The 13894-nt window shown below is 42.0% G+C and overlaps 1 protein-coding gene across 1 annotated transcript in view; it reads left to right on the top strand.

Annotated features, from left to right (window-relative positions):
- Positions 1-13894, top strand: part of PPM1H (protein phosphatase, Mg2+/Mn2+ dependent 1H) — a gene marked incomplete at its 5' end in the record, with an annotated part of 269728 nt that overhangs the window by 129849 nt on the left and 125985 nt on the right. The window contains one exon of the mRNA XM_079714727.1: positions 8627-8739. Coding sequence (XP_079570853.1) covers positions 8627-8739 — 113 coding nt within the window. The remainder of the gene's footprint in view (positions 1-8626; positions 8740-13894) is intronic.

The following is a 13894-nucleotide window of genomic DNA, read 5'->3' as shown; positions in this document are numbered from 1 at the left end:
AAGATTTTCTCTCCTGAGCAGCATCCTGCATGCAGATACAGTAGGAGATATGTAAAGATGTTATAAGGACTAGAGTAAGGTGAGTGGGCAGTAGTGTCCTTAAAACCTGGAGATTAAAAAGTGATGACAAGGGCTTCCCTGGTGGCGCAGTGGTTGAGAGTCCGCCTGCCAATGCGGGGGATGCGGGTTCGTGCCCCTGTCCAGGAGGGTTCCGCATGCCGTGGAGCGGCTGGGCCCGTGAGCCATGGCCGCTGAGCCTGCGCGTCCGGAGCCTGTGCTCCGCGACGGGAGAGGCCACAGTGGTGAGAGGCCCGCGTACCGCAAAAAAAAAAAAAAAAAGATGACAGGCTCTTAGGTAGAGCAAGAGCAGCTAGAAGCATCTCTGCAGAATTGAATGTACACACCGTGCACATTCCAGGATCTCACAATATCAGATTGAGTGCTAATGAGAGGAGAAAAGTAAATAATATTAAACAGCGTCATCTGATTTGTTTACAAGGCAAAAAATTGTTCCTATACTCATGCCTCTAATTTGCAGTCTCTCCTCACTTTAACTCATTTCTTCTTTGGTTCCAACGTTTCTCTCCTTGTCACATATTTACCCTTTGAGTAGCAGGTGGTTTAAAATGCACCTCCATCTCAGGAGTATCTGGTAGCCTTCAATCCCAAGAAAAACACGAGGAAGCAAGAAAAGATTATTTAGGAAAAAAAGGAATCAAGGTAGTAAAATTGACTCCTCCTTGGGCTTGGTATAAAAATCTCCCTCTATCATGGAAGCTCTGATGTGAATAGCTGTTTCTAAACATGGATGCTCAGAAAGGTAAATATTTAATTGAGGTAAAAATTTGACAGTGGACCGTGCCCCTAATGGGAGAAAAAGTCAGCTGACATGATAGAAGTGAAAAAAGCAGAAGAAATTTTGGCTTTTTTATTTCCTTCGGTAATTGCTAGTACTTTGAGGTATCTTTTACTTCGAACTGCTGTATTCTCCACTTCATCCACTAGAGGCCAGTGTCACATTGAGTCAAGCCTCCACACCGATCTCAGACTGTTTCTGCCCATTAATGGTGCAGGGTTCCTAGCAACTACTGTACTTGAGAGGCTCATTCAGAAAAGGACTTAGTAAAGAGCCCCATTCTTGTTTTTTAAATTTTTAAAAACTTTTCACTAGCTGATTCATTACCAGAAATTTTTCTTGGACACTTGGTTGCCAGCGAAAAGATCACTTCACTTTCCTGTGTAATTCATTCAATCCATAAATATTTGTTGAGAACTAACTATAGGCCAGGCCTAACTGGGAAAAGAGCATGGAAGAAATTAGGCAAAGACAGATATTAAACAGATAAAATACAAATGGGAAGGGCCTCGAGAGGAGAAATGCAGAGTAGGTAGGAACCTGATAAAGAGATGAAGTAGGATTCCGTGGAGAAGCAATGTTGTCAGAGAGTAAGAAGAAAGCAGACAGAACGTGGGAGCTGGGAGAGTGCTCTGGGCAGAGACAAGCGTTTGTGTGAAGACCCACATCACGGAGAGAATCCAGATGGGCCAAAGGCAGCAAGCTGACGTCCGCCGTGGTTAGATGCAGATTTCAAGGGTAGGGATGCTGTAAGGTGACTTGGAGGGGCCATCTGTAACCAGCCTGTGGATGACTTGCTGTGCCGTAATGTGAATTTTGGGCCTTAAGCCATTCTGTTCTTTTCTAATCCACCCCACCCTATAGCTTCTTCTTCACACTTAACATTTTTCCCAGATTGTCTCTCTAGCCCCCAGCGTGCCTGCTACCTGGGCTTTGCACCATGTGCTTGGCCTTATTAAGTGAGAACACTCATCATTCCTTGGTTCTCCTGGTTCTTGGCAGTGTGGCCCTACCTCCTGCATGGCTGGGGACTGAGCCAGCTGATGCCTGTTGGCCCAGAATAGTTATTAATACTGTCCCCTTTTACTCTCAAAAGTGTCCCTGTCTGGATGATGTCATATGTTTACCCTAATTATAGAGAGATGCTCTAGTTTTTTCTTTGCTTCATCAGGGACTTCAGGAAAAATCTACTCCAGCGTCACAGAAAAGTGCCTGACTTAGCCATTAAATAGCTTGGGTTGAGCTTCAGAACTTACAACAGAGAAATTATACAGCATACTGTGGAAGGCCATTGTCAACTCATAAAAAATACTTTTTCTTTCCTCCCTTTCTCGCTATTGGGTTTTGAGAGTCAGGGTTTAAAGGTAAACTTTGGTTTGAAATGCTCAACACACAGCTGATTTCCTTATTCTGTTGGCCTGACCTTGGTGGTTCCTCCTTAGACCTTCCCGAGGGGAGCAGGTTTGGAATCTCCCGGCCATTCTTAATTTTTTTCCTCACAACAGCCAGCTACTTTCTAACTTTCTAGGTGTTCTTTAGGTATTGCAGGTTTTATGCCATTCTGATCCCCTGTAATAGGAAAACTCAATATTGAATAAGATTCAGTCATTTCTGTTTTGTGGCTCTCTTGCTTTCTCCTGCACTTTCAATCCCTAAAAATTCCTCATGCCCAGCACCTAAGCCTCAAATTTCCCACACTGATGACATCTTTGCAGCCACCCCTCCTGAGATTCAGAATGTAACTTATAATATCTTTAAAGGCAAAGCTTGCCTTTCCTTTGGGGTTTTGCCTTATATATGACAGTTCAGCAAAGTAGAATCAGAGGTCATTCCTCTCTCCCCACCTCCCACCAGTGCCCTTCTCAATTACTTATATTTTATAACCAGCATTCTTCTAGACACCATGGGGGTCTAGAAGGAAAAGTTTGGATTTTGTATCTGGGGGTATTTGTCGTCACATTATACAAACACAGAGATAGATAGTATCTCATTTGTTTTAATGTTCTGCGTGACATTAAGTGAAATGTTCATATCTATCTGAAAGAGAAAATTAGATAAAAAGATTCAGAAACACCAGACCAGAATAAATAGTACCTATTTCTAGGAAAAAGTAGGTACTCGTCGAAAAATAAAGACTAACAGAAGTGGGGGGGAAATGCTGTGGACAAGAGGAGATGGTAAGTTTCATCAAATACTGTAAGCCTCTTTGAAGGCACTGTTTTTCCTCTTCTCTTTGATCCTGGGGTTGCCTGGCACAGTACGTGGCTTGTGAGGAGGTGACCTCTGACCACGGACCTCTGATCCATGCTGGCAGAAGTGGGTCTGCCCTGTGGTCCCCTGTTGTATCTCATCTTGGATCTCCCTTCAAAGTGAAGGCTGCGTGGCCAGCTCCCCCTGTGTCCACCATGGAAAATGAACCCTCGCTTCCAAAAGGACCAGGATCTCAGGAACTTTCTGACTGACTTCATTTCTGCTTCCCAAGTACACTTTGTAACAATGCCTACTTCTGCAGCTAAGTTTTGTCACCTATTACGTTTAGGTGGTTGCTTGGCTCAGGATGACAGATACGAAGAAGATAAATGTCTTGTAAGTCCTGATGTCAGTCTCCTTCCTACTTCCATACCCTCCAAAAACAGGGGAGTCATGTAAGAAGTCACTTCCATTGTTGGTATAGTTGCAGGAGACCTTTGCCCTCCTAGGAATCAGAAGCAAGTCAGCAGTGATGACCTTTTTACCTACAGGAATTGAGTTATAGACACAGGCAGGAGGATCTCAAAATTCTGTGCTATTTCCTTTTCAGTGTGGGTATAGATTCCTCGCAGCAGTGAAGAATGTTTTGGAGGTTTGATTGTTATGAAGGGAGAAAAATGGCAACATTTTAACTTGTAAAACTAGCATATATCTTACTGTTACTGAGTAAATGGTTGGAAATACCACTCAGCTTGGCTTTGTCGGTAAAAACCATATGGTGACACGATGGTGAAAAAGGAGGACGAATGCAAAGCTAATATATAGTTTATAAATTTTAATGGTTTTGAAAATTAGAATATTAATGGTAAGTGGACCTGTTGGTCTGTCTGTATTTAAGCTAGAGGTTTTTTGTTTTTGCTTTTGTTTTGTCTTTGTTTTTAGAACAGGAAGTTCTTCCAAGGAATGAGCATGTGATTCCACCAACAGCCAGCAGGTGGCAATATTAGGCAGTGCTGGTTTTTCCCTTCCCCATTGCCTGGCTGACAGATTGGCTTCTCAGAATAAACCGAAATCAGGCCCAGATACTAAAACCATGCAGAATCTTATTATTTGTGACTGACGCTATTAGCAATGTGCTCAGAACCATGTTTTAAACCAGCTAGGGGGAGGTGCCAGGTCCTATTGAAACCACCCAACACTCGCTCCCTTCTGGTGTTTGATATTGCTTTCCTTTTGCCACCTGAAATTGGTAGGAAACAAAGAATGATCCTGGAGCTGCATCACCTGTGGGACTTTCGAACCAAATTACAGTGATCCCGAAAAATATATTTTCTTCCTTGCAGTTCTTTCCTGCTGAATTAGTCTCCTTTCATACACATTCTTTTTTCCCTTCACTGCTCTCATTCTTCCTTGCAACAAAAAGGAGCAAAATACAATCCCAAGTCTTAAAAATTGGATCCGTTCTTCGATTTAGAGATAAACCTTGCTTAAATGTAATATTTAGACAGATACAACACAGGGTAAATCAGTTCTGCTAGGTAGAAAGCAGCCTTGAGAGGGACTCTTGATTGAACAGATAAATCAATTATCTTGTTAATGGAATCTTCTGAGTCACTTAAGTTGATCCTTTTAGATCATACTTGAAAAGGAATGATAGTATGTGCATGTGTTTTGCTGGTAATTTATTCTAGACTTATGTCTTGAGGTTCATGACAGCTAAAATGGGGGAGATATTCCAAATCGGTCTTTGTTTAGCACAAGCAGTGGGCAGTTTTTCCATGATTTCCTTAATCTTTTGAAAAAAGTACCCTAACTTCTTTTTTTTTTTTTTTTTAATAAATTTATTTATTTATTTTTGGCTGTGTTGGGTCTTTGTTTCTGTGCTAGGGCTTTCTCTAGTTGCGGCGAGCGGGGGCCACTCTTCATCGCGGTGCACAGGCCTCTCACTGCCGCGGCCTTCTCTTGTTGAGGAGCACAGGCTTCAGACGCGCAGGCTCAGTAGCTGTGGCGCACGGGCTTAGTTGCTCCGCGGCATGTGGGATCCTCCCAGACCAGGGCTCGAACCCGTGTCCCCTGCATTGTCAGGCAGACTCTCAACCACTGCGCCACCAGGGAAGCCCAGTACCCTAACTTCTTGAGGGATACATTTAAAAATTTTTTTTAAATGTAGAGTGTGAGAAGCTTAAGCTAACTGGAAAAGTTAAGAGTTTGAAGAAATTAGGTAGTTAATTCAACAGTAAATATATCTTTATTGACCTCATTTATCACGCTTGATCTGGTAGTAAAAGGACCACCCAGATGGTCCTTTAATGTTCCTTTTAGTACTAAGATTTTGTGAAACATCTTTTAAAGAGGAGTAGGTGGTGTAGGAAAAAAATGTGTTATTTTGGCTTCTAGGGAGGGGAGGGGGAAGCAATTATTTTTAGAATATGTTCTAGTTACACCCAGTTTTAAAAGAAGAAATAAAAGAGCATATTTTCATGTCAGTGAATCCTACAGGGCGGATGAAGTCTGTGGAAACACATCTTTCAAATCCTTTCACTGTGATCCCAGAGAGCACACATGTAATTAAAGTGTGCGTCTGAGCGCACACACATATGTCTATTAGCACGCAGAGGCGGGAGGTGATGAAAGCATGAGCATGTTAGCAAAGTGTCTTGTATAAAAAATAGCTAGACTTTGGTCCACTGTTTATGTGGAAATGTTGCCAAATTTGCATTCCTTATGCTGGGGGAACTGCAGAGGGAAGGTAGGAAAAGATGAAAGAAACAATGAAGTCAATTAGAAAAAATATTGACTTACGCTATTAATGTCATAACAAGGCATTCAATGGGCAGGCTAACTGGAATGTTTCCCCCTAAATGAAAGGCAAATGTGAACTCTGCTGTAGCAGAAAATCTTACTGTCAAACTCTCTATCTTGATATTTTTTTAAAGGATGAAATAATTTTATAATCAGATTTTCTGGTGATGTAAACCATGATAAGTAATGCACCTACGATGCAGAATAAACTCGTTTGTCTGAGTCCCAGAGGAATTCTTTGCCGTGGGCGGCTCTTTCACGTGGACTCTACTTTTTGGATCTCACCAATGGTTTAAGTCTGTCAAGCATCATTCACACTCCAGTCCGTAAGCAGTTGGGTGCTTAAAGGATTTTTACTCAAAACTGCCTTTCATTCAGACTTTAGGTATTCAAACAAATAGTGATTCTGGATGTGAAAGGATAGTTTCTGTAGCTAGAGCAGTTCTTTCCAGTGTATTAAAAATGTTAGTGTCGAGTGTGGGCTTTATATACCAGTTTCTATATTAATTTGATGAAATATGTATCTATCATAATATCAACTTTATTTTATTTATTTAAATGCAAAAAAATTGCATAAACCTGCCTGCAAACTCCTTTGTGAATAGGGTTGTTGGGTCTGCTTTGATGCACTGTTTGGAGGTTCAACAGACGGAACTTCTGACGTCTTGATGTTTTCTTTCCCATCTTTCACTTTCTTGTGACGGTCTTTCCCTGCTGACGTGTGTCCCTCCTCCTCGTCACCCTCCAGCCTCCTGCCATCCCTGCTTGCGTTCTAAGAACCACTCATTCATTTCTGTCAATTGACTGCGTGTTATTGGAAGCCTGGGTTCCTGCTTAATTATTATCTCAGTGAGTGTTTATGCACGTTGTAAGCTTTTCATTTATGAGTGGTGGAACACATGTCTCATGTTAAGGCAGAGGTAAAGTGGTGGGGAGATAATTGGAAACCCAGGCGTTTTATAATGTATTTCTTTATTTGCCCATTGAATAGACATTTATTAAATTACCTTTTACTTGGCCCAATATGGGTGTTGAGGATCTAGCAGTGAGCAAGAAAGGTCTCTGCTCTCAGTCATGGGATCCAGGCTGTGGGGAGAATCTAGCTGGTCTCCAAAGCCCCTCATCTACGCCGTCTAATTTAATCCTCATGACAGCCCCTTTAAGCTAATTTATACAGAGATTGTAAATACATTTTAAAAATTCAGTGTGGTCTTTGGAGGTGGTCCTCGTGCTTGACCCGTCTGCAGCACTTGATGTTGTCATTCACTCAACCCCTTTTTGGAATTTTTCTTCACCTGCTTCTAAACCATCACGTCCCGTATAGTACGCTCATTCTTACCCCTCCCGATGGTTCCTCAGCCTTCTCCACCCCCCACCCCCCTGGCCCTTACCCTTTACTCAGTTCATTCCCAGTATGTTAGTTTCTCCCAGGTCTTGTCTTTGTACTTTTTCTCTCCTTACATTTTGACCAATACTGTGTTCTTAATCTGTTTTCAAAGCTCAGGCTCTTCTCCTGTTTCCAGTTTTTCCTTGGTGATTTATCTGACTTTGTGTTATCGCCTCTGGCCTCTGGAGCACAGCAGCTGCCGATAAATGCTGGATTACTGAATTATCTCCGCTTTCCATCAGGAGGCTGGCTGAAGCAGCTGAGTTCTAATTCTGTGGGTTTCTAAGCATCACAAACGGGCCCTGGCCCTTGGTCAGCCGACAGCAGCCTCAGAATCAGCCAGAGCACCATTTCCTCCTCTTCTGTACCCCACCCTCATCCTTTCTTCCTTGGCCCCAACAATAGATGGCGATGAGAACATTTGGCATTATTTTGGCCAGCATTCGGTTTATTTTCCTAACAACTCTCATTTTTCGAGGTCAAGGAACCCTGGCTTCTGTCACTGACACAGCGTTTCACAAAGACATCTGTCTGGAGGATGATGCATCTCTGTCCATAGGAATGTGGTTCTATTTTTAATTTCCTTGCGGAGACCTCATTAGGTGGCAGGTAATAAATACTAGGCTTTAGAGGAGGAGAATCTGATTGGAATCCAAACTCCAGTGGGGTAAATATGGGCAAGTTCCCCACTTGTCTGCATCTGAACAGTGAGGTTAATGTTACAGTTGTGAGAATGAGATGCGATTCTATGTGTAAAGTGCTTCTCGCACTGCCTGATATAGAGGAAGTGCTCACTGACGGTTGGCTGATACTATGCGTGTGTGTCCCTCTTGTGAATTAGTGGCCTTGGGAAGAGGAAGTCAGTTCAGAGTTCAGAAGCTTCTATCTTTGATCAGTAAGATGGGGGTGGACTCTTGCCCAAGTTGAATTGAGGACACAGTCCTTCAAGTCACCTGTCTCGTCTAGCTGTAAAGGGATTTATTTATTGGAGACTTTGGGGTTAAAAACATTGATCAGGTCCCAGCACTCGACATTATCAGCCTCTCTTATCTGTTTTCCACAGCAGCTCAGGCTGTCCATACAAAGACTGAATTTTCCGTAAGCCATGATATTTATTAAATACAGTTGGTTTAATTCTTCTCATTTTTGTCTGATTATATCTGTTTGCCTTCCCTTGTTTCCTGTCTCTGGTCCGCAGATGGTCTGGTAGGCGACAGTTTTATGCCAGTGTCCTCTCCAGAAATGCTTGTCAGGTGATAGAAAGCCAGTACTAAAGAGTTTCTTGTCCCTGCTTCGAATCGTATTCAGATCTTAGGGCTGTGTCGAGGGAGCAAGGCTAAGACAGTCTTTATTCCTGTACAGTCCAGCACTAACTTTGTCTTCTTCTCCAGGACCTACAAATCGAACGAGAGAGGAGTTCATACAATATATCTGGTGGTTGCACAGCCCTCATTGTGGTTTGCCTTTTGGGGAAGCTGTACGTGGCAAATGCTGGGGACAGCAGGTAAGCAGATTAGCCCTCTGGTTCTTTCTAAAGTTTAATGCCTTCCTTTAATTTTTTAATCTTTTTTTAAAAATTAAATGCTTAGAAATAAAATAATGCTTCTTGGGATTAGATATTGAGAAAGATAAGCCTTCTACATCTGGATAAGAGTGCATTTAAGAAGACTCATCAGGCTGGTATTAAAAGATACGGGTGGTCTTCTCCTTACTTGTCTGTAGTAGCAGTTCACGTATATATATATATACTTGTGTTTAACCTAAACCAGTAGTATCCAGATGTTTTTTGACTTCAGAACCTGATTTTCGATGAAAGCTTATTAGCAGGGACATAATATGTGAGAGAGACGAGGAGGGAGAAAAGGGATTTGAATGAAATGGGTGTTTGGAGGGGCCCGGGGAGGACTCCCCAGCTAGTTCCTTTTCTGCGCAGTAACTTTGCCCTGTGTCCCCTCCCAGAAGCCCAGGAGTGTCTCATTTTATGCATGTGCCCCTACAGGCTGCGTTTTCCTCTCTTCTGGGTTCAACTGAGAGGAATTTGGGGCAAGAGATGGTGGTTAACCCTTACTCTATCCAGTATTACCAGAAATCAGATAGACTTGTGTTTTAATCTTCTTTTAAATGACTGATATGTGCTCACTTTAGGTATGGCCACATGTGTTATTTAGTCTATATTAAATTACAGACTTTGTGAAAAGTGTTGTAATATGTATTATACATTTCTCTGCCCCTTGAGTAACAAAATATGTTGGCCTTCTAGCAGGACTTTTTGCCAAAGGCCGACTCTTTATTCTGAAAGCAAAGTACTGGACTCTAGTCATGATGTCCTCAGAGGATGAGTGATTTCCCTGCACGGGCTGTGGTCTAGAGATGCTGTCATTCCTCCAGCTTCTTCCTCTGGGTCACATGCCTCTTCTCCACATCTCTGCGGGGTCTAGCCCTTCCGTGAGGTCGGACCCTCCCCTTGCCTGACTCCCTCAGACAATCAGTGAATTCCGGAGAGCAGGAGAGCCTGAGGGAGTTTCCAGTCACCCTAGTTAAGCATCCTCTCCCTGTCTGCCCACTAAAGATTCTGGAGACCAAAGGACTGTGACCTGCCAACGCAGCAGTATTTGGAGTTTGAAGATTGCTGTTTTTGGAAGGTCTGTTTATTTTTAAGGTTTATGTGGATTACTGGTCTGCTCTCTCAGTTTCAATATAAAATTTTTCCAAGTAAGTGGAAGGGAGTATAAGATGCCACGTTTATCTCATGGCTTCTATTCCCTAGTGGTCCTGGCAGGAGACAGACTCCAACTCACATGGATCAACTGAATGAAGGAGTGAAAGGGGACCGGCTAGGAGCATTGAGACCAGGAGGGCATTGAAGCCCCCTAGGCCTGTAGGGTCCAGGGAGGAAATGCTACAGCCAAGCCCAGGAGAGGGGGCCACAGATGAGAGCCCCTAGGCAGGGGCCACAGGAGAGAATGGGAGGAAATACTCCGACTTCTCCTTCTTCCTATCCCGCTTTCTCGTACCAGGGCCTCCCATTGGATGAGCCTGGCTGGAATGAGGGTCAGAGAGGTTGGTCAGCCAGGACACAGACACAGGCCAAGATTGCATCTCCGGGGGGTGGGGGGCAAGCTGAAAATCACCAGCACATCTGCTGCCCCTCTTGTCCTCCCCAGGGTTGGAGCATCTTGAAAATAGGAATCGTCATCTCCCAGGGCCTTGTAGGATACACACTGAGGAGCTGGCCTCTGAGCCCTTGTTCACTTCTGCATCTTGAGCTTGCTGGAGACAGATGAGCAAGTCAGGGGATGATTCCTTTCTGTTCTGTGTAAAACCAAATCGATGATAACAGCTTTGGCACTCATATTCACCTTTAGTCTTGATGTCTGGTTCCGTGTTTTTCGAAAAGAGTTTGCTTTCCTGGCCCTTCCAGTGATGAAGGTGGTGGCCGAGTGCTTTGTTCCCACCCCTCGTCCCAGGGAAGCATCTTTCACCAGAGGACCCCAGGCTCGGAAGGTAACCCAACTTCCATGCCCAGAATATCTTTATGTTGGATTATGCCTTTCAGAGAAGCAGCTCCTCCCCAACGCCCTGTCCGCGTTTTTGAGCACAGTTTCCTTCAAAGCTCTGAGCTCCCTGACAGAGCTGCCTCCCCTGGATGGAGGGGCTTCAGCCAGGGCTTCAGCCCTACTTCCCAGAAGCTCAGTGCCCGGTCCAGGACCTTGCGTCCCACCCCACCCCCTTTTAAGTGCCAGTGTCTAGACCAGATCTTGATTTCCTCATCTATAAAAATGGTGATATTGGACTAAATATTAATTTCTAAACATTCTGGCATTCTAAAGATTGTCACTATGAGGTGTGACACTTTTGGAAAGTAAAGTGGTGCTCTAAAGGTTGATCTTTTGGTTATTTTGTCTTTCTTAGAGTCAGTTTTTGAAATTATCAAGTAACTGAAGTTGCTATGTTTCTAAGTGTCCACATAAGTATGATGTCTTACATGTTATTCCTAATTTGAAAAGCTTAACAGGTGCTTTTGTCCTTATTAAAGCTGTAAAGCACACCCCCCTCCCCACCAACTACACAAATTATTTTATGAGAAAACAGCATCTCTAAAACCAGCTTAATTACATTTGTAGTATTCTGGCCCCAGTATCCAGATATGAATTTGGGGTTTTACGGCTGACGGGTTGGGTTTGCTGTTCACTTATGGGTCATATGTCATGTAGAAATGTAAGAGCAATATGAGTTTGTACTGTATGCACTGTCCAAAAAATAACTTGTAGGACACTTATTAGTTAGTGTATTTTCAGCTCTTGTATAAACAATACATATTTGATATCACCTTATGTAGGATCATTGCCTAGTTTATATACTAATAACATAGGTGTTTGTGTTTACAAATATATTCAGTTCTTCCCAAGAAACAGCAACTAAGTGATTTTTTATCAGACCTACGTAAATGTAGGTCCATTATGACTTATGGACAAGTAGTCGTGAATCCAAGGGCTCAGTTTAAACAAATGGTCAGGCCAACAGAGAATTCTAACAACAGAGCCCTGATTAATTGCTAATTTTTCTTCTTTACTGTCAGATATTGGCTGCCCACCTGTTTGCTTTAAATCTTGACAGTTTTGAGAGTGAAGCAAATCTTTGTCATAGGATCACTACCCCATAATTATTTACACTTAGGAAAAAAGTACCTTTGCACTGGTTTGATTTGGAAACTACTGGTGCTCAGGAACTGTTTGTTTGTTTTTAAATTTTTAAATTTTTAAAATTTTATTTATTTTTTTATACAGCAGGCTCTTATGAGTTATCCATTTTATACATATCAGTGTATATATGTCAATCCCAATCTCCCAATTCATCCCTCGCCACTTCCCCCCACTTGGTGTCCGTACGTTTGTTCTCTACATCTGTGTCTCTATTTCTGCCCTGCAAACCAGTTCATCTGTACCATTTTTCTAGGTTCCACATATATGCGTTAATATACGATACTTGTTTTTATCTTTCTAACTTACTTCACTCTGTATGACAGTCTCTACAAATGACCCAATTTCATTCCTTTCTATGGCTGAGTAATATTCCTTTGTATATATGTACCACATCTTCTTTATCCATTCATCTGTCAATGGGCATTTAGGTTGCTTGCATGACCTGGCTATTGTAAATAGTGTGGCAGTGAACATTGGTGTGCATGTATCTTTTTGAATTATGGTTTTCTCTGGGTATATGCCCAGTAGTGGGATTGCTGGGTCATATGGTAATTCTATTTTTAGTTTTTTAAGGAACCTCCATACTGTTCTCCATAGTGGCTGTATCAATTTACATTCCCACCAACAGTGCAAGAAGGTTCTCTTTCTCCACATCCTCTCCAGCATTTGTTGTTTGTAGATTTTCTGATGATGCCCATTCTAACTGGTGTGAGGTGATACCTCACTGTAGTTTTGATTTGCATTTCTCTAATAATTAGTGATGTTGAGCAGCTTTTCATGTGATTCTTGGCCATCTGTATGTCTTCTTTGGAGAAATGTCTATTTAGGTCTTCTGCCCATTTTTGGATTGGGTTGTTTGTTTTCTTAATGTTGAGCTGCATGAGCTGTTTATGTATTTTGGAGATTAATCCTTTGTCCATTGATTCGTTTGCAAATATTTTCTCCCATTCTGAGGGTTGTCTTTTCGTCTTGTTTGTAGTTTCCTTTGCTTTGCAAAAGCTTTGAAGTTTCATTAGGTCCCATTGGTTCATTTTTGTTTTTATTTCCATTTCTCTAGGAGGTGGACCAAAAAAGATCTTGCTGTGATTTATGTCAAAGAGTGTTTTTCCTATGTTTTCCTCTAAGAGTTTTATAGTGTCCAGTCTTACATTTAGATTTCTAATCCATTTTGAGTTTATTTTTGTGTATGGTGTTAGGGAGTGTTCTAATTGCATTCTTTTGCATGTAGCTGTCCAGTTTTCCCAGAACTACTTATTGAAGAGACTGTCTTTTCTCCATTGTATATCCTCGCCTCCTTTGTCATAGATTAGTTGACCATAGGTGCGTGGGTTTATCTCTGGGCTTTCTATCCTATTCCATTGATCTATATTTCTGTTTTTTTGCCAGTACCATATTGTCTTGATTACTGTAGCTTTGTGGTATAGTCCTAAGTCAGGGAGTCTGATTCCTCCAGCTCCGTTTTTCTTTCTCAAGATTGCTTTGGCTATTTGGGGTCTTTTGTGTCTCCATACAAATTTTAAGATTTTTTCTTCTAGTTCTGTAAAAAGGCCACTAGTAATTTGATAGGGATTGCATTGAATCTTTAGATTGCTTTGGGTAGTGTAGTCATTTTCACAGTATTGATTCTTCCAATCCAAGAGCATGATATATCTCTTTATCTGTTTGTATCATCTTTAATTTCTTTCATCAGTGTCTTACAGTTTTCTGCATACAGGTCTTTTGTCTCCCTAGGTAGGTTTATTTCTAGGTATTTTATTCTTGTTGCAGTGGTAAATGGGGTTGTTTCCTTAATTTCTCTTTCAGATTTTTCATCATCACTGTATAGGAATGCAAGAGATTTCTGTGCATTAATTTTGTATCCTGCTACTTTACCAGATTCATTAATTAGCTCTAGTAGTTTTCTGGTGGCATCTTAGGATTATCTATGTATAGTATCATGCCATCTGCAAACAGTCA

Source organism: Hyperoodon ampullatus (assembly GCF_949752795.1).
Source record: "Hyperoodon ampullatus genome assembly, chromosome: 11".
NCBI classification, from domain to species: Eukaryota; Metazoa; Chordata; class Mammalia; order Artiodactyla; family Ziphiidae; genus Hyperoodon; species Hyperoodon ampullatus.
This window is presented reverse-complemented; position numbering and strand designations above follow the sequence as displayed.